The sequence below is a fragment of the Globicephala melas genome, chromosome 7 (genome assembly GCF_963455315.2).
Source record: "Globicephala melas chromosome 7, mGloMel1.2, whole genome shotgun sequence".
NCBI lineage: Eukaryota > Metazoa > Chordata > Mammalia > Artiodactyla > Delphinidae > Globicephala > Globicephala melas.
The window spans coordinates 7,812,214-7,839,760 of NC_083320.1; the positions used below are offsets into that span (position 1 = coordinate 7,812,214).

The following is a 27,547-nucleotide window of genomic DNA, read 5'->3' on the forward strand; positions in this document are numbered from 1 at the left end:
AAAAAAAATTCACTCTTTCACCATTAAGAATAATGTTAGTTATAAGTATCTCCTAGGTATTCTTCATCAGACTGAAGAAGTCCTCTTCTATTGCTAGTCTACTATGAGTTTTTATCATGAATGGTTGTGGACTTCTGTCAAATATATTTTCTGCATCTATCAAAATGATGGCATTTGATTTAAATATGGGGTTAACTTTAGCCTGTTAATATGGTGAATTACACCAAATTGCTTTTCAGATATTAAACCAGCCTTGCACTCCTGAGATAAACCCCACTTGCTCATGTTGTATTAGCCTTTTAATACATTGCTAGATTTTATTTGTTAATATTTTGTTGAGGACTTTTTCACCCATGTTTGTGAGGAGTACTGGTCTGTAGCTTTCTTTTCTTAAAATGTCCATTCCTGGTTTTGGTATTAGGGCAATGCTGGCCTCATAGAATGAGTTGGAAAAGGTATCCTTCTCTTGTTTTTCCTGTAAGCGTTTTTGTAAAATCAGGACTATTTCTTCCTTAAATGTTTAGTGGAATTCATAAGTAAGTGAAACCATCTAGGCTCCATATACTTTCAAGATCTCTATTAAAATGTTTAAAAAGAAATTAAGGGCTCCCCTAGTGGCACAGTGGTTGGGAGTCCACCTGCCGATGCAGGGGACGCAGGTTCGTGCCCTGGTCCGGGAAGATCCCACATGCCGTGGAGCAGCTGGGCCCGTGAGCCATGGCTGCTGAGCCTGCGCGTCCGGAGCCTGTGCTCCGCAACGGGAGAGGCCACGACAGTGAGAGGCCCGCGTACCGCAAAAAAAAAAAAAAAAAGAAATTAACACTTAACACAGCCATTCCATTAACTCTTTAACCAGTCAATACCTCATACCTGCTCTGGTCAGCTCTAGATCCATCTGTCTTGCTAAACACTCTTCTATTTCTTTCTAGTCTATCCATTCTCACCCCTTAAGTAGAAGGGATCCATCATCTTTTCTGTTCCTTGGCTTATCTTTACTATAATGCTGCCTATTTACTCTCTCTATGACCTCTAGGAATACTTCCTTTGGTTTGACCAGACCCTAATGCATTCTTCCTGTCACCTTAAACCCAGTCAACACTGCTAGATGATGCTTTCAGGAAAAGAGGAAATGACCTAAATCAACCTATGTTCCTAGGACCTGGAGCCAACCCTTAGCTGTGTTTTCAAGACTCAAGTAAGGAGACTATCCACAATTGTCAGCAACTAGGGATGGGAGTTGGGGGGAGGTGAAGAGGTAGATCTGGACTAGGATAATTCACTCTTGTAAAACACTCTGCACTTAACTTCGCAGCATTAATCAAAATTTTCCTTAAATTTGTGTAAGTGTGAGTAGCATCTGTCTCTTCCTACCTGCACTCCCTACCAGACTAAAAGCTCCATGAGGGTAACAACTATGTCCATCTTGAGCATTAATGATTTCCGTGCACCCTACAAATTCCTGACACATAGGTCTTACTCAATTACTATAGCCCTATCAGATAAAAAGAAGAATTTAGTTTCTGCCTCAACAAAGCTCTGAGATAAGGTAGTACTTCCCACATTTCTGGAAAAAATTAATAATAAAAACTTGAGCTGCTACCATGGGTCAGGCACTATTCTAAGATTTCTCCATATATTCTCATTTAATCCTATGACAAACCTACGAAGTAGGTACTATGATTATTCTCATTCTACAGATGAGGTATTTGAAGCACAGAGAGGCTGTATAGTTCACCCAAGGTTATACAGATGACTGGCAAAGATGAGCTTCAAACCCAAGTAGCCTAGCCTAAAAGTCCACTCTATTAATCACTCTGCTGTAATACCTCTCACTGAAGAGGATACCAAATTCTTGAGTAGCAATAAATTGAGCCAAATAAAATAAAAGATATGATATAAAGAATACTAGGGGGACTTCCCTGGTGGCACAGTGCTTGGGAGTCTGCCTGCCGGTGCAGGGGACGCAGGTTCGAGCCCTGGTCTGGGAGGATCCCACGTGGCACAGAGCAGCTGGGCCCATATGCCTCAACTACTAAGCCTGCATTCTGGGGCCCACAAGCCACAACTACTGAAGCCCACGCGCCTAGAGCCCATGCTCAGCAACAAGAGAAGCCACCGCAATGAGAAGCCCGCGCACAGCAACGAAGAATAAACCTCACGCACCGCAACTAGAGAAAGCCCGCACACAGGAATGAAGACCCAACGCAGCCAAAAATAAATAAATAAATGAAAAAAAAAAGAATACTAGGAATCATGCAGCTCAATATTAAAAAAACAAACAACCTAATCAAAAAATGGGCAGAAGACCTAAATAGACATTTCTCCAAAGAAGACATACAGATGGCCAAGAGGCACATGAAAAGATGCTCAACATCACTAATTATTAGAGAAATGCAAATCAAAACTACAATGAGGTATCACCTCACACCGGTTAGAATGGGCATCATCAGAAAATCTACAAACAACAAATGCTGGAGAGGGTGTGGAGAAAAGGGAACCCTCTTGCACTGTTGATGGGAATGTAAATTGATACAGCCACTATGGAGAACAATATGGAGGTTCCTTAAAAAACTAAAAGTAGAATTACCATATGACCCAGCAATCCCACTACTGGGCAAATACTCAGAGAAAACCATAATTCAAAAAGACACATGCACCCCAGTGTTCACTGCAGCACTATTTACAATAGCCAGCTCATGGAAGCAACCTAAATGCCCATCAACAGATAAATGGATAAAGAAGATGTGGTACATATATACAATGGAATATTACTCAGCCATAAAAAGAAATGAAATTGGGTCATTTTGTAGAGATGTGGATGGACCTAGAGTCTGTCATACAGAGTGAAGTAAGTCAGAAAGAGAAAAACAAACATCGTATATTAACGCATATATGTGGAACGTAGAAAAATGGTACAGATGAACCAGGTTGCAAGGCAGAAATAGAGACACAGATGTAGAGAACAAACGTATGGATACCACAGGGGGAAAGAGGGTGGGGGTAGGTGGTGGTGGTGGGATGAATTGGGAGATTGGGATTGACGTATATACACTAATATGTATAAAACAGATAATAAGAAACTGCTGTATAAATAAAATAAAATAAAATTAAAAAAAAGAAAAGAATACTAGGAAGAAAAATTCAGACTTAGATATACAAGTTACCAGTTTTATTTGACAATTCAAAGAAACTGTTGCTATGAATCATTCTAGTGCCTGATCCTTATTTAAAACAATAGTCAAAACAAAACCAAATCTTCCTTTTCAGTTGACAGACACAGATGGAGACTAAAACCCAGAATATTCTCATGTTAAAAACATTTTCGTCTGCTACCAAATTTCTGTTTTATAAAAATACACAGTCTATTTTTATCTGCCACGAGAAGTCCAATTACCAAACTGGACATCACAGAACTAGATATGTGTTGCCTGGGTTCTCCAGGAGAGGCAGCAGGAATATGTGAAGACTGCACCATCCTTATGGCTTTGTCTTTCTAGTTCTCCCAGCATTAAATGTGGGATATTAATACGTATCAGGTTTGAATGTCCCCTGCAAGCTTTTTTTCTATCCTAAAAATTACCAGAAACCAATGCAAAGCATGTGACAGGGAAGACAGATCATAGGGGAGGGAACAAGGTGAACCGAAATCATTAAATGTCTGCGCACCCAATGCTTCTATGTCCCAAGAATTCTGTGGTCTGCTTCTGAGGCAACCAAGGGCCTTAGGGGTCTGTGACTGTTTCAGTTAATGATGTCTCACTGATGCACTACTGCAAAAGGCCCTGAGAAGTCTACAGTTATAAAAGGAAAATTTAACTCACCTTCCACTGCTCCTCTGGAAGCAGATTCACAACCACCAGGTCCCCATTCAAGGCTCTATTACGAGCAACAACCCCATCAATAAAAATGTCTCGATCACCATCCTAGGTTGGAGAAGGAAATAAAGTAGTCAGTTTACCAAGGCTTGGAACCAAAAGTTACTTCCTTGGTTTGAAAACTGTAGACTCTACAATCTGTCCACTGAGTTAACAGGAACACTAGTATTTAACCACAAACAGACCTAGAGGAAGCTCAGGCTCTTTGGAACTAATAGAAATGGTGATGAACACAGAAGAACAGGTTAACATAATACTAAAAAATCACCAAATAAGAGAAGATCTACTGTAGACAGGCCAAACCAAACAAACAAAAATACATAAAGCAGAAAACGAGGAGCTTCTCTGGTGGCGCAGTGGTTGAGAGTCCACCCGCCGATGCAGGGGACACGGGTTCGTGCCCCAGCCCGGGAGGATCCCACATGCCGTGGAGCGGCTGGGCCCGTGAGCCATGGCCACTGATCCTGCGCGTCCGGAGCCTGTGCTCTGCAGCAGGAGCGGCCGCAGCAGTGAGAGGCCCGCCTACCGCAAAAAAAAAAAAAAAGGAAGAAAACGAGGACTGCATGCTTTCATAACTGAAATGAGAAAGAAGTAAGTTACCCTTTTTTGTTTTAAATAAAATAAAGCATGATGGTACCTTTTGTACATGACTGAATTTTTGTAAGGGAAAGGTAAAAAGTAGACAATTTGCAAGAAAACACAAGAACAACAACACATTGATATAATCCCCAAAGAAAACCAACCAAGGGCAGGAGCAACAACCAGCTCCAGAAGTTGGGTTCTCTAGGAGAAAACCAGCAAAGTCACACTCCCCCCAAAGAAGTGGCAGAGAGAGCAATGTGGTTGGTTTGTTTGTTTTCTAACTGAAGTATAGTTGATTTACAATACCGTGTTAGTTTCAGGTGTGCAGCATAGTGATTCAGTTATTTTTTTCCAGATTATATTCCATTATAGGTTATTACAAGATATTGAATATAATTCTCTGTACTATACAGTAAATCTTGTTTGCTTATCTATTTTATGTATAGTAGTTTGTATCTGTTGATTCCATATTCCTTAACTGTCCCTCTCCAGCCTCTGGTAAACATAAATTTGTTTCTATGTCTGTGAGTCTGTTATATATAGATTCATTTGTATTATTTTTTAGAATCCATATATAAGTGATACCATATAGTATTTTTCTTTCTGTCTGTCTCTGTCTTCACTAAGCATTATATTCTCTGGGTCCATCCATGTTGCTGCAAATGGCAGTATTTCACTCTTTTGTATGTCTGAGTAATATTCCAATGTATATATACCACATCTTCTTAAGCCAATCGTCTGTTGATCAGCACCTGGGTTGTTTTCATGTCTTGGCTATTGAACCCAGGTCCACAGCAGTGAAAGCCCGAGTCTTAAGTTAGCACCTGGGTTGTTTTCATGTCTTGGCTATTGAACCCAGGTCCACAGCAGTGAAAGCCCGAGTCTTAAGTTAGCACCTGGGTTGTTTTCATGTCTTGGCTATTGAACCCAGGTCCACAGCAGTGAAAGCCTGAGTCTTAATCACTGGGACACCAGGGAATTCCCCTCAAGCACATACTTAAAAACAATCCACCTGAAGCAGTGTAGCCCCAGTGAACTCCCCAGGTATCGACTGCCAAACTTAATTAGTTGCCAGAGTCTTCTTATTAAGCCAAATTACTTTGCAAAAATAATTAAATGGAAAAGGTAGCTAAGAAAAGCATGACTTCAGCAATAAGTTTCCATGAAAAAATTAAACATTTTCAAAATGTTTCACCAACAAACATGCAAAGATGTGGATGGACCTAGAGACTGTCATACAGAATGAAGTGAGAAAGAGAAAAACAAACATACATTTTGTTTATACATTATATTTGTATATATATATATTATGTGTATATATATATGTATATATATACAAATATATATTATATTTGTTTATACAAATATACATGTATATTTGTTTATACATTTTGTTTATACATTATATTTGTGTATATATATTATGTGTATATATGTATATATATATATACAAATATATATTATATTTGTTTATACATTATACATATATAACACATATATGTGGAATCTAGAAAAAATGGTACAGATGGACGGTTTGCAAGGCAGAAATAGAGACACAGCTGTAGAGAACAAACGTATGGACACCAAGGGGGGAAAGGGGGGAAGGGGAGGGGGGCGGTGGTGGTGGGATGAATTGGGAGATTGGAATTGACATATATACACTAATATGCATAAAATAGATAACTAATAAGAACCTGCTGTAAAAAAATAAATAAATAAAATACATATATGCAAAAAAACAAACAAACATGTACTCTCATCCTTTCACCCTTCCAAGAGTTTATATTATGTGCTGCTTTTCAGAGGATAAGAGAGAAGTAAAATGTTAATTTTTCTCAAAGGAGGTAACAGCAAACTGGCTTGGAAAGCCACCACTCAAACTTTTCTACTAGAGACAGTTGATGTTACGCTCAACAGACTGCAGGTGATTACTATGATATTTTAAATAAAGATAAAATTAACACTGCAAATTCACCACCACACTCACAGAATGGGATTTCATATACTCAGTATTTTTTTTACAGTTTCCAATTACAAACCATTAGAGATCTTTAGAACAGTCTTTCTGTTCAATTTCCAATTTAGCCACAGGCTAGCAGCTGTGGCCTGCACACTTTGCCAAACCTGACCCACCCTAGTCCCTAAGGAATAGCTACCGTGCCAGTCACAAAGACGGTTCATGATAAGCTTCTCAGAGAAATAAGAAGAGGCAACCAGTAAATAAAGAGTGAACAACTGAAGTGTGGCACAACATCATCAACTGCCTTCTGCAATTTATAAAGTAATGGGATCTCTCCGACTTCTCTACAATGAAAATAAAGCTGTCTAGAGGTCATCCGATCCCATCATCATGTGTCAAAACGTATGCAATCAGATGCCTCTTTCGGAAGCAGCTACACCACTCTTAGCTTAGAGAGTTAAGAGGGTAAGATGCTGGTACTGTCATGTTTCTATCCCAAGAAACGAAGAGAAGCAGGGCTGAATTGAACCTCGAACAATACACAAATCTATAGATACTGAATCACAACTCAGCTCTTACTTGATTCATTCAGAAGCCTGCATCTATTGCAGCATCTCTTATTTTAAAGATACTTGAGGCCAGAAACTATCAAACTCTTAGAGGAAAACATCGGCAGAACACTCTATGACATAAATCACAGCAAGATCCTTTTTGACCCACCTCTTAGAGAAATGGAAATAAAAACAAAAATAAACAAATGGGACCTAATGAAACTTCAAAGCTTTTGCACAGCAAAGGAAACCATAAACAAGACCAAAAGACAACCCTCAGAATGGGAGAAAATATTTGCAAATGAAGCAACTGACAAAGGATTAATCTCTAAAATTTATAAGCAGCTCATTCAGCTCAATAACAAAAAAGCAAACAACCCAATCCAAAAATGGGCAGAAGACCTAAATAGACATTTCTCCAAAGAAGATATACAAATGCCAACAAACACATGAAAGAATGCTCAACATCATTAATCATTAGAGAAATGCAAATCAAAACTACAATGAGATATCATCTCACACCAGTCAGAATGGCCATCATCAAAAAATCTAGAAACAATAAATGCTGGAGAGGGTGTGGAGAAAAGGGAACACTCTTGCACTGCTGGTGGGAATGTGAATTGGTACAGCCACTATGGAGAACAGTATGGAGGTTCCTTAAAAAACTACAAATAGAACTACCATATGACCCAGCAATCCCACTACTGGGCATATACCCTGAGAAAACCGAAATTCAAAAAGAGTCATGTACCAAAATGTTCATTGCAGCTCTATTTACAATAACCCAGAGATGGAAACAACCTAAGTGTCCATCATTGGATGAATGGATAAAGAAGATGTGGCACATATATACAATGGAATATTACTCAGCCATAAAAAGAAACGAAATTGCGCTATTTGTAATGAGGTGGATAGACCTAGAGTCTGTCATACAGAGTGAAGTAATTCAGAAAGAGAAAGACAAATACCATATGCTAACACACATATATGGAATTTAAGGAAAAAAATGTCATGAAGAACCTAGGGGTAAGACAGGAATAAAGACACAGACCTACTAGAGAATGGACTTGAGGATATGGGGAGGGAGAAGGGTAAGCTGTGACAAAGCGAGAGAGTGGCATGGACATATATACACTACCAAACGTAAAATAGATAGCTAGTGGGAAGCAGCCGCATAGCACAGGGAGATCAGCTTGGTGCTTTGTGACCACCTGGAGGGGTGGGATAGGGAGGGTGGGAGGGAGGGAGACGCAAGAGGGAAGAGATATGGGAACATGTATATGTATAACTGATTCACTTTGTTATAAAGTAGAAACTAGCACACCATTGTAAAGCAATTATACTCCAATTAAAAAAAAAAAGATACTTGAGGACAGCTCAATATTAAAAGTTTGAGTCAATCCCTCCTAACTTTTTTTTTCCAAATTAACAAACTGTAATTGTTTTCTCAAAGATACATTTCTTTTCATATACATCCATCATACACTGTAAACAAAAAAAGCAGTGTACATGAAATAAGAGAAAATAAATAGCATAGGTATTTATAGGAGAAGAAAATCTATAGCATAGGTAAGGAGGCTCTAGTCTGGAGCACAGCTGAGTTTCCAGCAGTATAACCTCTTAACTACTTTTTAAGGCCAAGGAATTCATTCCTTCATTTGAATGCCAGAAGACTTGCTCTATCCATCAGAAAGAATAGAAAAAAAAGAAAAATGGATAATGATCAACCTGTTGGAAATATAAAGGGATCTATGGGTAATCTAACTAAATATATAGGAGGCAGGAGTGGGGAGGATAGCCCAAGTATACTATGATGGTCAGAACATCCTCCACCGATGGAATAGCTCCCTTTGGACCAGAAATAAATTCCACAGATGTACAAAGAGTGCCTCCCATGATGAGATGCACAAAAAAGCTACAGAACTCCCTGCACCAATATAATTCAGAACTGAAACTGTGCTTTTTATAAAAGGCCAGGTTTTTACATCTGGTCCATTTTTCCTCTTTATCTTATTCCCAAATGGGATAGAAAGGCACCTCAATAATATCAATTTATCTTGGTTTTGTGAAAAAGTTACATGGTTCTTTCTTACTTTTACTGAGAACAAGAGAACACTATCAGGTACACACAGAAGTAACATCCCATGTATGTTGAGTTTGTCATAGGAAAATGAATATCAACTTTCTATCAGTAGAAATTATAATAAACCTAAATCACGTTCCCCCAAAACAAAGTACTTTTTTATACCTGATGATCAATTCATTGTTTCTAGCCTGTTGATATATGTAGATATTTTAACACAGAAAGTGACACTGTATAAGTTCTCAACTGTTTTTAGAGTCAATAAGAATAAACCTAAATAATTTCATCAAATCTAGTCTATTTTTATTTCTCCAAAAACTTTAGAATTTTAAAGTTATGCAGAACATTAGACAATATTTAATCCACCCCTTCATTTTACAATTAAGGAAACTTTCCGTTTCTTCTTGTCAGAGCTGAGGTTTCATCTTCTATCAATTCCTATCTTTATTGTCCCTGCTAAAGCAGGGACAGGTAACCGTCAGGCCCTGCATCTGATATCCTACCTTCTAGTCTACCTGTGAGCATTCTTCCAGTTCATACAAGTTCACAGTTGACATGGGCACGAGCTACGTATACTCAGAAATCTAGACCAGTGGTGGGATCTACCTACATGTAATTCATTGCCTCTACTATCTCCCCCTTCAACTGCTCTCCATAATGCTTCTAAAACCTGAAACTGACCAGAAAATCTACAAAACTAGAATGCAGGATTGTGCCAGTGTCCAAAACTGGAGTATCTACAATCACTTACAGCTGGGTCTTGACAGAGCTTCTGTAGTAGAGGTGAGTCATTTAGCACTTTTTCTCCCTCTGAGACAATTTTATTACTCCATCAGTGGCCAGATAAGAGAATAAAAGAGGTATAGAAGTAAGCCAATCCTAATATCACAACTGTGTAAAAACTTCTAAATAGGACATGCCAGGAATACAATTTCAAGTGGGAGAACAACTTGAGCTTTTGAAACATCAATAACTTTTGCTAAACTTCCTTTAACAAGCCAGATTAAACAGTGGCAACACATCATTTGCAAATTTAAATCACATGAACTTAACTTACAGGAACATAACCAGGCCAACACTTCAGAGGACCTCTGCTCTGGCCCTCCTCCGACCACACCCCTCCTCAACAGGTAAGGAGCTCTCAAGGCTAAATGGATTGTAATCAGCCCCAAGCCCACCTCCAGGGCATATATAAGCACCTTCCCCAGGTCTACCTTCCCAAACGCAGACCACATCACAGGTGGCACCCCTAGACTCGACAGGTGGCTAATGGGTGGGTGTTTCTAAAGGGTATGGGCAGAGCTTGGACATGTGGGATAAGATGCTCACCTAGAGGGCAAGGGCCCTTGCTGAATGCGGGGGAGGAGGCAGGAGGGCAGCAAAGAGGGGACAGGGAGCAAGAACTGGGAAGGGAAGAGGGGCAGGCCAGAGGTGGACCCTCTCCATGCAGCCACCTTTCAGCATGGAGCTCCGAGGAGTCTGAGAATTCTACATCTGAACCCCAGTACAAGTACATGGAGGTATACTTGGCAAGGAATGTATTTTATCTGTCATGAATTTATTTTACTTAACAGTTTGTTAGTCTGATTTATAACTTTTAAGTATTTAATATAAGGTACGTGTGCCTCCATCTGTATCTCGTCCTAGGCCATACACTCGTTAGGAGCCGGCCTAATAGGGATCTAACAGAGAAATTCAATACTGTGTACTCAGGAAAGAGAGAAAGCAAGCAGAAAAATTTTCAAAATACTGTATGTAGTTCCACTTATCATTCCCATCGATGAGAGCAAACCTCAGTGTGCAGGGAGGGCGATCTGCTCAGTTCCCAGGTACCTCTCAGGGTGAACTCCTTACTGCACTGGGTATGATTCTCGTGCTTAAAAAATCCATGTTTGGGCTTCCCTGGTGGCGCATTGGTTGAGAGTCCGCCTGCCAATGCAAGGGACACAGGTTTGTGCCCCGGTCCGGGAAGATCCCACATGCCGCGGAGCGGCTGGGCCCGTGAGCCATGGCCGCTGAGCCTGCGCGTCCGGAGCCTGTGCTCCGCAACGGGAGAGACCACAGCAGTGAGAGGCCTGCGTACCGCAAAAAAAAAAAAGAAAATCCATGTTTTTCACACAGTGGGGCCCCTAGTATAATTGAGCTCCTTCAACTGGTGTGCCAAAGAAGAAACAATCACCCTTTCTGATGTGGAGAAAATGCTGGTTATGCTAGACTTATTGAGAGATGGTTACTCCCTCTCCAACATGGCATATTCCTAAGAGATTTTCATTGGTAATTTTTATGATTATTGAATGTGAATTTCACCTTATGAGCAAATTCTGAAATCTAACACCCACGTAAACTGTGTGATGGAATAGCTCCCGCAGCTAAGTTACTACCTCAAATCTGACGCTCAATTCTATAATCTAAGCACCAGGGTCAGCAATATATACCATGTTCTGTCACAGGAACAGAAAATGACTAAGAGAGAACAAGGTGACATGTGACATTTTTAATCTAAGCCAGTGGGTAAGACCTAAACTTGAGATACAAATGTGAATCCTTGGCTTCAGGACAAGGGCAAGGGAAAAAAGGACAAAACTGAACTTCAGAATAGGTCTTAGGTTATTGAAACAACAACAGTAATAATATCTATGAAGTACATGACTGAACTTGTATTCTCATTAAACTTGTCATTTCACAAAATGAAATATGTTAACTGAAATATATGTATTCCATTTCCTCATCTATGAGCCGAAGTTTCTTCCTATAATCTCTTCCACTGTGAAAAATCTAATTCTATGGCTATCCTATTTATGGTATCCTGGAAAAGTTAGGCCAAGAATTTAAGAATACTGCTCTCCCAGCTTTGCACAAGCAAACATTATCCAGAGACCTGCTGCTAATTATATGTCAGAGTGAACTTCCCTTAATGAGAGAGAGCCTATTAAAATGAGTCATGAACCTAAGAAAGACTATGACGAGCCAATGGTAAAAAGCCTTGTACCAAGTCCTATCACCTGCACAAAAGTGTAGTGAGAAACTGACCAGAAAAAAAAATAATAATACACATTATTTTTGGACAAAGTTGCAGAATAGCTCATGCAGTAGATTAAAAGTACATAGCATATTTGTTTAGGAGAGATTAACTTAAATCAGTGGAAAAAACCCATAAATCCTTTTAAGCTATAAACCAAGGGTGTCCAATTACAAGAACTGGTGGGTATCTGTGTGGGTTCAGCTGCTCCCTGCAGCCTAGTAACAAATGCCATCCCTGTCATTTGAAGTGTGATTTTTAAGATTGGCAGAAGGGGCTGTTAACCAAAGGCAAATTTTGTTTATTTAAATTTGAAACAAATCCTTGCCCATCCTCAATTTTGTTTTACTACTCTGTTTTTTAGTTAGAATATATGATTTCAGTTTTACAGCACATCTAAAAAATTAAATGTGACATTGGGTTTATTATAAAGTTATTGAACTTACCGGGGAAGGAATGAAGGCTTCATGAAACTTCTTCGGATTAATTCTCAATACACCCTTTAAAATAAAAAATAAAACCTGTGAAAATTTAACTAGTTACACACTTACAATCTTTCCATACATATGTTACTAGTCAATAAAAAGTTTAAATTAATTAAACAATTCGATCTAGGAAACAAGTTAGATGTATGAGAACTATTCATTAAATGCATGAAATATGATTTATACTGATGTCTGTATCACAGAGTTCTATCAAACACTAAAAGCTCACACTGGCACCTTGCAGTGAATGGGCAGAGGTGAGAAGCAACAGAGACTGGCGTGGAGTGGGAAAGTGGCAACTATTGGGATTTTATGCGCCCTTATATGCTAGTCTTCAAATATAAACCTTTACTTTAAGAACAAGGTTACGGGGGATTATGCCTCACTACACAATGGCCTTTTTTTATTCTATAAGACCTTCCCACAATTGCTTGCTTCTGTGACAATTTTCAAAGTGATACAGGTTGACTTCCAGGTTGAATACTTAGTCTCGAGGGGCTGGATGCATATTTTTTACTCTGGCCCCTCTGCAGAGCTGAATGAGTCAATAATTCAAAATGGTCCAGAACCAGCTCTTAATGTAAGTGGGAATCCTGGCTCCAACAGCCAGGCCACCCAGTCTGCCTACAACTTCACGTCAGTCCAGCACGAAGTCAGGGTCTGCCTCTATTTATGCACAGGGGTGCAGGTGGGGTCGTCTTCAACAGCAGTTCAGTATTTTAGGCTCTTGCAGGAAGCTGTAACCCTCCCCACTTACAGCTGCATCTGAAGGCCACTGGAACACACGGACGGAGGCCGTTATTTTCCTAAGAGTCAGACTCAAAGGGTGTCTTGAGAAAGTGTTTTAAATAACATCTCTCCCCTAAAATACTGAAAGACCCAAAGATACACAATTAACAAAATAGGTGAGGGCATAAAATAAAGCAGAAAATAATTCCTTCTTTCACTGGTACACCATGTTTAAATTACAAATTTCCATGCAACAGTTTATATTACTGTTAAATCCCACACAGACTACTATAAATCCTCATTCAGTCCTTAATTTAATAATTATTTACTGAATTCTGATTATGTGCCAGACCCTGAGACAGACAATGTGGGAGAGTGAGAACCAAGCTCAGCCTTTGTTTACAAAGTAAAACATGAAGAATGCCACAAGTGAGGGGACAGCGTACTTTCAGCTAGGGGCACTAGGCAAGGCTCCAGAGATGGTGTCTGACCTGGTCCTTGATGGAGGAGTAAAATTTGAAGATAAATCAGAAAGGAAATATAGGCAAGAGTGATTAAGAGGGCAAATACTCTTCTACCACCATGCTGTATTAGGGTAAGAGACAGAGGGACTGGGAAGTAAGGCAGGCAAAGCTCCCACAGGCCAGTCCCTTTTCTATGAATGTCGCTGCAATTGCACTTTTAGGGCAGCTGTTTCTTGTTGGGAGAGGGAGGAAAAGGCTTATTATATTTATCCTCAATATTCATCCACTCACTCAACAAATATCTCCTGACAATTGGCATGACAGGCACTATGCTAAGTGATGGGGCCACAATGGACAGAGAGTAATAATAGATAGGCTCTACCCTCATAGCTTACAGTCTAGTGAGAGGAAATAAACACTCCAAATAAATAAAAGTAAACTCATTGATTTTTTAAAATTCATTTTCTGACCCAAGTTTCTTTTTTTTCAACTGCTAATCTTCTATCATCCCTTCAAGCTCAGTGAATGGTTAGTACATGAAGAAGTATAGAGATGAGAATGCCTTCTGCTTTGAAAGTACCTTTAATTACAGAGCACTCAGAAATGCCACAGCTGGACTCAGGGGAAAGAAACAGGTTGCTCAGGGCTGTATCTTGCTCTATTTTGTTTGTCTGTGTGTTTTTTTAATTGAGATATGTTTGATGTACAATGTTATATAAGTTACAGGTATATAACAGTGATTTGCAATTTTTAAAGGTTATATACTCAATGTACTGTTATTATAAAATATCTCAACTCTATTGAAAAGAATAACTACTGGGCTTCCCTGGTGGCGCACTGGTTGGGAGTCCGCCTGCCGATGCAGGGGACACGGGTTCGTGCCCCGGTCCGGGAAGATCCCACATGCCGCGGAGCAGCTGGGCCGGTGAGCTATGGCCGCTGAGCCTACGCGTCTGGAGCCTGTGCGTCTGGAGCCTGTGCTCCACAATGGGAGAGGCCACAACAGTGAGAGGCCCATGTACCGCAAAAAAAAAAAAAAAAAAAAAAAGAACAACTATTAAAAGGACCAAAAAGATTCTATACTTGATTGTCCATCCCACACTTCCTGATATATAAAAGCACACAAGGAGGGACACATGCCTTGTTCAAGAAAACTGTTTGCAATTTGACTGGAGCATACTCTTAAGAACTGGACCTCAGGAACAGATCCCCTGAGAGTACAGATCACACTAAGAAAGAAAAATCTCTTGCAGAGTCCACAGCAGACCACGGTCATCCCCACAGCCTGAAGAAGCTGTCAGGAAAGCAACTCAAGAAATGGCCTTGTAACTGAAAGAGACTTCTAGCAGATGTCTTGTCTTACTCACCTACATACATAAGTCCAGAACTTCCATTTCCATATTTCTATAACCATTGCCTAATCTGCCCCAAACCCTCATCTCTCATTTTCCTCCTCAACCGTTTCCTAAGCCTGAAACTGGTGGCTCCAAATCCTCCATCTCTTTTCTGAATGCTCTGGTGCCTCCTTGCCTCCACTGAAACCTGATGTGACCAATTCCCTCCAAGTGCTCTCAAAGGGGGCCGATTTTCTCTCTCTTATCCCATATAGCTCAGGGACCAGAAGAAGAATGTTTCCCCCCCCCTGCTTCCCCACTACAGCTTTAAAAATTCTCCCATTCTCTATCAAAATCCCCAGATACTTAGAAGTGCATGTCACTGGCTCCTGCTATACCTCCTTGGTGCTGGCATCTTCAAACCTTCTGATCGTACCCCTAATTTACTAATGCTGCTTTACAACAAATGCTGAAGAAACTTCTCTAGGTGGGAAACACAAGAAAAGAAAAAGACCCACAAAAACAAACCCAAAACAATTAAGAAAATGGTAATAGGAACATACATACTGATAACAACCTTGAATGTAAATGGATTAAATGCCCCAACCAAAAGACACAGACTGGCTGAAGGGATATAAAAACAAGACCCATCTATATGCTGTCTACAAGAGACCCACTTCAGACCTAGGGACACATACAGACTGAAAGTGAAGGGATGGAAAAAAGATATTCCATGCAAATGAAAATCAAAAGAAAGCTGGAGTATCAACACTTGTATCAGATTTTTAAAATAAAGACTGTTACAAGAGATAAGGAGGGACACGACATAATGATCAAAGGATCAACACAAGAAGAAGATATAACAATTATAAATGTTTACGCACCCAACATATGAGCACCTCAACACATAAGGCAAATGCTAACAACCATAAACGGAGGAACCGACAGTAACACAATAACAGTAGGGGACTTTAACACCCCACTTCACTAATGGACAGATCATCCAAACAGAAAATAAATAAGGAAACACAAGCTTTAAATGACACAACAGACCAGATAGATTTAATTGATATTTATAGAACATTCCACCCAGGGCTTCCCTGGTGGCGCAGTGGTTGAGAGTCCGCCTGCCGATGCAGGGGACATGGGTTCGTGCCCCGGTCCAGGAAGATGCCACATGCCACGGAGCAGCTGGGCCTGTGAGCCATGGCTGCTGAGCCTGCGCGTCTGGAACCTGTGCTCCGCGATGGGAGAGGCCACAACAGTGAGAGGCCTGCATACCGCAAAAAAAAAAAAAGAACATTCCACCCAAAAGTGGCAGAATACACTTTCTTCTCAAGTGTACATGGAACATTCTCCAGGATAGATCACATCTTGGGTCACAAATCAAGACTCAGTAAATTTAAGAAAATTGAAATTGTATCAAGCACCTTTTCTGACCACAACACTATGAGACTGGAAATCAATTACAGGAGAAAAACTGTAAAAAACACAAATACCTGGAGGCTAAACAGTGCGCTACTAAATAACCAAGAGATGACTGAAGAAATCAAAGAAGAAATTTAAAAATACATAGAGAAAAATGACAACGAAAACACGACAACCCAAAACCTACGGGATGCAGCAAAAGCAGTTCTAAGAGGGAAGTTTATAGCAATTCAATCTCACCTCAAGAAACAAGAAAAATCTCAAATAAACAATCTAACCCTACACTTAAAACAACTAGAAAAGAATAACAAAGAAAACCCAAAATCAGTAGAAGGAAAGAAATCGTAACAATCAGAGCAGAAATAAATGAAATAGAAATGAAGAAAACAATAGCAAAGATCAATAAAACTAAAAGCTGGTTCTTTGAGAAGGTAAACAAAATTGATAAACCATTAGCTAGACTCATCAAGAAAAATAGGGAGAGGACTCAATTCAATAAAATTAGAAATGAAAAAGGAAAAATCACAATTGAGACTGCAGAAATACAAAGGATTATAAGCGACTACTACAAACAACTATATGCCAATAAAACGGACAACCACGAAGAAATGGACAAATTCTTGGAAAGGTACAATTTTCCAAGACTGAACCACGAAGAATTAGAAAATATAAACAGACCTATCACAAGTAATGAAATTGAAACCATAATTAAAAATCTTCCAACAAACAAAAGTCCAGGACCAGATGGCTTCACAGGTGAATTCTATAATACATTTAGAGAGGAGCTAACACCCATCCTTCTCAAACTCTTCCAAAAAATTGCAGAGGGAGAAACACCTCAAATTCATTCTACGAAGCCACCATCACCCTGATACCAAAGCTGGAAAAAGATAACACAAAAAAAGAAAATTATAGACCAATATCACTGATGAACATAGATGCAAAAATCCTGAACAAAATACTAGCAAACAGAGTCCAACAACACATTAAAAAGATCATACACCATGATCAAGTGGGATTTATCCCAGGGATGCAAGGATTCTTCAATATAGGCAAATCAATCAATATGATACACCACTAACAAATTAAGAAATAAAAACCATATGATCATCTCAATAGATGCAGAAAAAGCTTTTGACAAAATTCAACACCCATTTATGATAAAAACTCTCCAGAAAATGGACATAGAGGGAACCTACCTCAACATAATAAAGGCCATATATGACAAACCCACAGCAAGCATCATACTCAATGGTGAAAAACTGAAAGCATTTCCAGTAAGATCAGGAAGAAGACAAGGATGTCCACTCTCACCACTCTTATTCAACATAGTCTTGGAAGTCCTAGCCACAGCAATCAGAGAAGAAAAAGAAATAAAAACAATACAAATTGGAAAAGAAGAAGTAAAACTGTCACTGTTTGTAGATGACATGATACTATACATAGAAAACCCTAAAGATGCCACCAAAAAACTACTAGAACTAATCAATGAATTTGGTAGGGTTGCAGGATACAAAATGAAATCTCTGGCATTCCTATACACCAACAACAAAAAATCAGAAAGAGAAATTAAGGAAACACTCCCATTTACCACTGCAACAAAAAGAATAAAATACGTAGGAACAAACCTGCCTAAAGAGGCAAAAGACTTGTACTCAGAAAACTATAAAACGATGAAAGAAATCAAAAATGACATAAGCAGATGGAGAAATATACCACACTCTTGGATTGGAAGAATCAATATTGTGAAAATGACTATACTGCCCAAAGCAATCTACAGATTCAATGCAATCCCTATCAAACTACCAATGGCATTCTTCACAGAACTAGAACAAAAAATTTTACAATTCGTATGGAAACACAAAAGATCCCAAATAGCCAAAGCAAACTTGAGAAAGAAAAACGGAGCTGGAGGAATCAGGCTCCCCAACTTCAAACTATACCACAAAGCTACAGTAATCAAGACAATATGGTACTGGCACAGAAACAGAAATATAGATCAATGGTACAGGACAGAATGCCCAAAAATAAACCCACGCACATATGGGCACCTAATTTATGACAAAGGAGGCAAGAACATACAATGGAGGAAAGACAGCCTCCTCAATAAGTGGTGCTGGAAAAACTGGACACCTACATGTAAAAGAATGAAATTAGAACACTACCTAACACCATACACAAAAATAAACTCCAGGGCTTCCCTGGTGGTGCAGTGGTTGAGAGTCCGCCTGCCAATGCAGGGGACACGGGTTCATGCCCCGGTCCGGGAAGATCCCACATGCCGCGGAGCACCTAGGCCCGTGAGCCATGGCCGCTGAGCCTGCGCATCCGGAGCCTGTGCTCCGCAACGGGAGAGGCCACAACAGTGAGAGGCCCGCGTACCACAAAAAATAATAATAATATTTAAAAAATAAACCCCAAATGGATTAAAGACTTAAATGTAAGACCAGACACTATAAAACTCTTGGAGGAAAACATAGGAAAAACACTCTTTGACCACTCTTAAACCACAGCAAGATCCTTTTTGACCCACCTCCTAGAGTAACGGAAATAAAAACAAAAATAAACAAATGGGACTTAATTAAACTTAAAAACTTTTGCATAGCAAAGGAAACCATAAACAAGACAAAAAGACAACCCTCAGAATGGGAGAAAATATTTGCAAATGAAACAAGGGAAAAAGGATTAATCTCCAAAATATACAAATAGCTCATGCATCTCAATGTCAAAAAAACAAACAATCCAATCAAAAAATGGGCAGAAGACTTAAATAGACATTTCACCAAGGAAGACATACAGATGGCCAAGAGGCACATGAAAAGATGCTCAACATCACTAATTATTAGAGAAATGCAAATCAAAACTACAATGAGGTATCACCTCACACCAGTCAGAATGGCCATTATCAAAAAATCTAGAAACAATAAACGCTGGAGAGGGTGTGGAGAAAACGGAACCCTCTTGCACTGTTAGTGGGAATGTAAATTGATACAGCCACTATGGAGAACAGTATGGAGGTTCCTTAAAAAACTACAAATAGAACTACCATATGACCCAGCAATCCCACTACTGGGCATATACCCTGAGAAAACCATAATTCAAAAAGAGTCATGTACCACAATGTTCACTGCAGCACTATTTACAATAGCCAGGACACGGAACCAACCTAAATGTCCATTGACAGATGAATGGATAAAGAAGATGTGCCACATACATACAGTGGAATATTACTCAGCCATAAAAAGAAACGAAATTGAGTTATTTGTAGTGAGGTGGATGGATCTAGAGTCTGTCATACAGAGTGAAGCAAGTCAGAAAGAGAAAAACAAATACCATATGCTAACGCATATATAATGGAATCGAAAAAAAATGGTACTGATGAAACTAGTTGCAGGGCAGGAATAAAAAGGTATACATAGAGAATGGACTTGAGGACATTGGGTGGGATGGGGAAGCTGGGGCAAAGTGAGAGTAGCATTGACATATATACACTACCAAATGTAAAATAGTTGGCTGGTGGGAAGCAGCATCATAGCACAGGGAGATTGGCTCGGTGCTCTGCAATGACCTAGAGGGGTGGGATAGTGAGGATGGGAGGGAGGCTCAAGAGGGAGGGGATATGGGGACACGTGTATGCATATGGCTGATTTGCTTTGCTGTGCAACAGAAACTAACACAGTACTGTGAAGCAATTATACTCAAAGATCTATTAAAAAATAAGTAAATAAAAATAAAAAAATAAAAACATCTCTTATCTTTCAATAAAAGTTTCTTTGGGGAAAGAAAAAGGATGTCACAATATACTTAAGTTTGTATACAAAAGCTAACAAATGCTTACATCTAATATACATATTTAATAAGTTTAATTTTCTCCAACAGCATTCAAATTTCTTTTCTTGACTAGCCTTTTACCTTACCCATTAAGGCCTGCACAGATGGACTCTGTTTCTCTGCCTATGAAAATCTTATTTACAGTGTTGTATATTTCACACGGTGACCTCATATCTGGAACCCATTCCTTTTCCCATCTGCAAAGAACAACTGTTCTCATCTGTGGGGGGAGGCTCTGGCTGCAGAGTCTCATGATGTCACAGGCCAGGAGGAATCACTTACAAACTCCTGGGAATGAGAGTTGTTATATTGATCACCTTTTTTTTTAACATTAGCAAAGAGTTGCTTCAAAAGCAAAAATTAATACGAGGGAGCAAAAATAATACCATTGCAGAATAGTTTCCTGAGCCTATCTTTGTAAATTTTATAAACAATTTTTCTTCCAAGTCATAACAACAGAGGATCCTCTCATTCTTCTTCAAAGACAGTACCTTGATCCTTTATTCAGTCAGTAAAGATTTATTCGATATAAATTTATTAAGCATCAATCAAATGCCAGTCATTGGGCTAATTTGTGGGAATAAAATATGGCCATGCCCACAAGGAAGTGAACAGTCCATTTGAGGAAATATAAATTCCAAGAAATGATAATAAGTTTAGAATAAAGGGTAAACAAAAATGTCGGCTTCAGGAAAGTGGTAATGGCCAATTCTGCTTGGAGAATTAAAGTGAGGCTTCGTAAAGGGGGTAACATTTAGGTAAGGTCAAGCACAATTACATGAAGACAGTGGGAGAAAGCATTCCTAACACCAGGAACAGTATGTACAAAGTCATAGAGGAATCAAAGAGCAGAGTTTTTACTGGCAAAGTTTCGAAGATCAGGGTGAACTGAGCAGAGTGTACCTGGAAGAGAACGGCAGGAGATGAGAATGGGAAAAGCACAACAGGTCCTCATACACAGAACAAGATGAGGGCCAAGAAACTTGCAGATAAAATGAAGTTCAGTATGTGCCCTGAACGACAAACAGCAAATGAATGGATTAATGAATGAACAAATGTCCAACTGAACCTTTAACCTTCCTGAGAGACCTTATCAAAGAAATCAAGGGAAGCTTTAAAAAAAAAAAACCAACTATACCTCTGAAATCAGAGCGAGCAACTAATTAATCTGTTAAAAACAAATTTTCATTCAAGAGTCTATATTAAGCACGTGACCACAGGTAAATACAAAAGGTGATAAAAAGGAAGAGAAGATGACAGTATCTGTTAATTAGCTGGATCTCCAGCCCCAAACACAAATATAGAAGCTGGACACTCGGACTGAGAGAAAATGGAACACAGTCGACATCTTCAAGCAAGCCAGGTAACACATGGCAATGTTTCTATACTAAACTAAGAATTATAAAATAGACTAATTCAAAGAATATGTGGCTTCGCCTCCCTCTCCATCTCACTGCCTACTACCTGCCTCAGATTTCACGCCTAAAGAGACCTAAGCTGCCTCACTCCATATTGTTTCACAGTTCGTGTCTTCATTAGTGTCACGACCTTTCCATAACTCCCTTCCCACACACACATAACACTCATTTAATAGACCCAAATGAGTCATCTTTCAATATTCACCGCAGGTGTCATCTCCTACAGTTCCTGGTTTCCGGCAACATTCTCCAGTAAGTGGTCACACTTTTATCTGAGCACTTACCCTTTATCCTCAAATCATCTGTTCACATGACTGCCTGCTCCACTACTGGGCTGCAGGCTCAAAGTATAGAAAGTCAGTCTCATCCACCTTCATCTCGGGAGCAACCACGCTGTGTGCTCCTAACTATATAAACTGTTCCTGGCTCACAGTGGATAGCTGAACGTTTGCTGAGCCAAACTGCTGAATTAGCTTGTAAAAATATTTTGTAAACTATAAAGCACTCAACAAATATTGTCTGCTGCTATTTACTGCTTCCTTTTCAAGCTTATTCTCTGTCAGGCAGCATCCATGTGCTCCAGGCGAACTGACCTATCAATGTTCCTTATAGCCACACGCTATATCCCACTTCTCTCTTAGCAGTCCACACTGGTCCCCTTGTAAAGCTCTTTCTCTCCACTTATTCAAACTGCACCAATCCATGGCCTGGCTCTAATATATCCCTTCCAATAAAGCACTCCTAGACAACCCTAACTGGAAGTAACGGTTCCCTTCTCTCAAACCTCGGAGCACTTTGTCACAGTCTGGTGGCACTTATCACCTCTAGTTATACTGCCGGTCTGAGAAGTGGGAAGCCCTGGGCCTGTTATGTCATCATTTCTCTCAAAGCACACAGCAGAGAAAAATGAACAGTTTCAATGAGTAATCGATTACTTCTGATTCCACATAATCAACGAATAGCCTTCTAGTATATTTTAAGCACCTGAATAAGTGTTCCTCTCTTCAAGCCTTCTGAAACATCCTCCTTGGACAGGTAGGTTTCAAATATGCTTTTTTTCTTCCCTCGTGTGGTCTTGCTCTTTGACTTTTTGTCACCTGGTGAAGCGCCAACACCACGTGGGCCAGCCAAAGAGGACGCGCCTAGAAACATGAGGCATCAATCAACTCTACTCAAACGTCTATCTCCAAAACTGGAGATATTTCACCTTTTTTTTCTTATTTAGAAAGACCAAAACATAATAAAATTCCCTGATAATGATTTCAAATAGTCATAAAGAGGAAACATTGATAAGGAAACATGAATAAAATGTACACAGATTTGAGACCTGAATTTTAAATCAGCACCACAATATACATGGAACATAACCCGAATAATGGGTTCAGTATGCTTTGCTGGTTATAGACACAAACCTTTAAAAATAGGAATTACTAAAAGATCATCACTCTTCTAGAGGAGATTAAACAACTGTAATCAATATCAATAAATTACGACAGCAAGAAAACACACAATTCTAAAGTAAATGACACAGGAGAATATTGAACAGGCCACCAAGGGAATTACAGTCTCCCTCAGTCCTAAGACCCGCCCTGCACCTCCATTCCACTTTAGTTCAGGTCTCCAGTTGCTAGAGCAGATTCCATTTTCCTTTTGCTACCTCTGGGGGTCCCCAGGGGCCGGAGGTTCAGCCGGTAGTCAGGATGGCTCATTACTGGTTCCACGGTCACCTCTTCTCTCTAGATCCCGGAGGGCCTCCACTGCTCAGCTCAGAGTTCTTCTGGCCTTGATCAGCTCAGTTGTCACTAGCTGAAACCAAAGAGAGATGGGTGACTGAAGAACTGTTAACCTGAAGCCTCCTCTGTGCTCTGGGAAATTTAGGACTTGGATGGCAAAGGCAATGTGGTATCCCTCCTGGGTCCTGGCGTCACTTTCTCCTAGGCAGTTAGTCAAGCACACCATCTGTCCTGACTTGCTTTTCAAGGTCTTCAACTTCATGGGTATCACCAGCCTGCTTGTTTGGGCCCCTTCAACTAAAAATCTCCACAAATAGGGCAATGAGGTTGAAATTAAGGAGTTCTGAGGTTCTATTCAGCTAGGGGAACGTACAAGAGCAAGAGGGAATATGGTTTTGAAAAATGGTATAAAGATCTAGAATCTAAAGTCTATAATGAAATAGGTACTAAACTAGGGCTCAAGAGATGCGGCATTTACTAAGTTTAACCTTAGACAAATGACGTTCTTCTACAAAATCAAATAAATCAATTCCTTAGCATTCATCAGTATAAACATAACCTAATTTACTGCCACAACCAGATGTCCACAACTATGCATGGAACTGCAGATGATTCACTAGCTTTCAAAAAATGGGAATACTGTAGTTAGACATCTACTTCCCTACTCTTACCTGCCATCACTTCAAACCAGTCATCTGACCAGAAGCTCCGGCAGCTGCTCCTAAGGAATACAAGGCAGCTGCCTGGCTCAGCGGACTGGAATGTGGGGCCCTGCAGCTGGCCCCCTGGCCTTTGACCTGGACACTGAACATGTCATCACTACATCTACTTTCTATTCTCTGCTGGCCACAGGCCCAGGATTCAAGCCTATACTTGCAAATTCTCAAAATCTGTATGGGCAGCCTGCTTTCCCATAAAGTGGATCAAGATGTCATTCTGAACACTAAAACCCTTTCCTCTAAACTTCCCACACACATCCTTCACCAAAATGATGTAATTTTTCTTTAAATTGAAATTAATACTAACTCAGGAGAGCAGAAGCAACAGAGACAGAGCAACAAGCCACTTAGTGATATGTGAAGAGATTCAGAGATAAAGTCAAGAAGTTTCAAGAAGAGAGAGAAACAGATGGTCTTAGATAAACAACAAGGTAGTGGAAAAGGCACACAGAGGAGTCCAGACCATCTGCTGGTTTCATTCAGAAATGCTTTCATCCACTCCTTAATTCAACAACTATTTCTGCAAGATACTATACACTAGGCATAGTGAGGGATACAAAAGTTAATTAGACTTATAGAACTCATATTAAAATAACAACTAATACAAGTTGGGGAGTGATAAGCACTTTTTTTTTAAGTATGGGTAATGTACATATGATGGAAGAGAGACTCTCCAGATCAGGAAATCCAAGAGAGCTTCAGGAAAGATGTTAAGAACTGAGAATGTGAGAAAAGCATACTGTTGGCAAAAGGAAAAAAATATATAGACACACAAACAGAAAAACACAGGCAGGTTCTTGCCACATTAATTCCATTTGGATGGAGTCCAGCCTATATGAAGGGAGGCAGTGGCAAGGAAAATAAAACAAGTTGGGAGGTCTAGAAAACCTGCCCCGTTTCTCAAAGGCGGTAGGGAATTTCTGAAGCATGAATGAGCGGAAGAGAAGAACAACAGACCAAAGTTGTGTTTCAGGAAAAATTAACCTGGCATAGCACATTTAGAGTCATCTAGAGTTGAGAAAGACTGGCAGCAGCTGCACCTCAGGGAAGAACCAGAACAGACCGGGTGAAAGGAAAGGAAGGCCCGAACTAGAGTTGCAGCTGCAGACACTGAAACGAACAGACCGTTAACGTGGTACATTACACAGGAAAACTGGCACCACTTGGCGACCAGGCATTTCTGAAGGAGAGCACGGAGGTGGCAATTGCGTGAGATTTCAAGTAAGGAGACTGGGAGACGATAACATCACTAAGTTAGAGAAGATGATGAATTCTACTTGGGGTATTATATACCTCTACATGGCAATACATACCTCTATATATATGCCTCTACACGTGGAAATACATACTTCTACATCAAGAACTTGAAAACTGGAGCATAACTTAGATGAATTAGCCAGCCATTTGCATAAAGACGGTAACCCAACGTTTTCTAGAATGGAAGAGATTGCCAAAAAGGGGTAAGGTGATGCAGAAGAGGGCCTAGGACAAAATCTGGGTGAGGGCAACTTTTTTTGCAAAGAGGAAGAAGAAGTAGAAAACATAATAAAGAAGCTAATAAAGATACAGGGGAAAAAAACAATAGAGTCTGATGCTAAGAAAACAAGGGAGACAATGACTTCCAAAGGAAGACAGGTTCATGATCAGGGTTTGCACGAACTACTAAGAAAACAAATAATGGCAGCCTTGGGTGGGGCAAGGGGCTGGAGCAAGCTGCAAGCAGGAGAAAGGCAATCCAAAACCAAGAGCCAGGATTGACAATGGGGCGCTTCATATCAAGGCTTGATGCAGGCAAGAGTTCAAAGGTAAGGGGAGTTACTGCCAGTCAAGTGAGACGGAGGCACAGAGATCTCAACTCAAATGTCCTAGGCCAGCTGCATTTGTAACCTTTTTTCACAGCAAATGCCTCAGTTGGTGTGATTTACACCTAACTTTTCTGTCTAGCTCAGGAAGATAAGGAATGTTTAGTTGAGATCATCACTATAATCCCACTGGCTCCCACAGTACCTAGGATAGAACAGGTGCTCAATAATCACTCCTTAAATGACTGGATGAGTTTGTTTTCATGAGCAAGCAGTGAGAACACCAAGCAAAGCAGGGTCATTCAGGGAAACCATGCTAAAAACAAATCAGCAAAGAATGGAAAACCAGGAAACAAAGTCAGCAGGAATAAGCCAGACCAGCCAAGCAGAGTCAAAGTCTGCCTTTGGGTATCAAAGCACTGGAAGCAGATGGAAAGATTCCAAGAATACAAGATGCTAAGCAGAAGACAAACAAGCAAGCAACCTTCCCTTCCCAGTGATGTAGTTGTGAAGGCCCATTAACCCTGGAAAAATCCTGGACACTCCTACCCTGACACACTAAAAGCACAAGTCACCAGCTAATCCTCACCAGCTTCCAGAATGAGGGCCAATGATACACTGCCCAACTGCCCACTGGCTCCTAGAGAGGGTGTCTTGCCATGGAAAGAGCTGTACATTCTGAAGAGTTGGGCTAAGATTAGGATGAACAGGCAGTAATGGTTAATAGTGTCACATGGTACAAAAGAGTAGGAATGAGGAGTAATGTAGGAAAAGCACTAGACTTGAGAAAGTGTAAACAAAGAAAGCATCTGGGTAAAAGAAGTGGTGTCTTGAGACCCAATGTATAGTACAGAGCAGGTGCTCAAAAATTTGAATAAATGAAGACTATCTGGGACAAAAACCAGGTTACAACAAATATATACTAGAGAGAAATATGAGTAGCAGAGCCAGGACTAGGGTGAGGCAAGCAAGGCACCTAGGACACAAAATTTATGAAAGCTAAGTGACACAAGTGCCATCCCCATGCTTGTAGGACTCCAAGATAAGTGCCTCCTTAAATGTTTGTGCCCTAGGCATCTCACTTGCCTTACCCTAGTCTCATTCAGCCTTATGAGTAGCAAGAACAGAAGAAATTAATGAACCTGGGTAGTGAAGGAAACTCAAGGAGATAAGTCATGAGAGGTTTAAAGAAAGAGAAGGTTAAGCCTATTCAGAAGCTAAGATGGAGCCAATGGAAAGCGAGAGATGGTAAAAACATGTGAAAGAGGATATAATAATGGAATAAAGAAAAAAAGAGGATGGGATTAAAATAAATCTCACTGCAATTTAAAAATAAAAAATATACATTGCAAATAATTGGGAAACACATGAAATAGTTAAGTAATGTTAAAACACTACTTAATGCCATTTTTTAAAAAAATAGCCAATAGATCCCTACTTCATAACATATTCTGAAATAAAATTTAGTATGAATAAAATTTAAATGTTTAAAAATGAGACAGAGAAACAGAGAGAAGGCAGGGGAAAGAACCCC

The 27,547-nt window shown here is 39.9% G+C and overlaps 1 protein-coding gene across 2 annotated transcripts in view; it reads right to left on the reverse strand.

Annotated features, from left to right (window-relative positions):
• DIS3L2 (DIS3 like 3'-5' exoribonuclease 2) overlaps positions 1-27,547 on the reverse strand; it is a 373,784-nt gene that overhangs the window by 296,033 nt on the left and 50,204 nt on the right. For both annotated transcript variants that reach the window (XM_060301735.2, XM_030872348.3), the window contains exons 2-5: positions 23,417-23,565; positions 22,744-22,901; positions 12,517-12,570; positions 3,822-3,923 (exon numbers count right to left, since the gene is read on the reverse strand). In XM_060301735.2, the coding sequence (XP_060157718.1) occupies positions 3,822-3,923; positions 12,517-12,570; positions 22,744-22,901; positions 23,417-23,468 (366 nt within the window). In that variant the 5' untranslated portion in view covers positions 23,469-23,565. The remainder of the gene's footprint in view (positions 1-3,821; positions 3,924-12,516; positions 12,571-22,743; positions 22,902-23,416; positions 23,566-27,547) is intronic.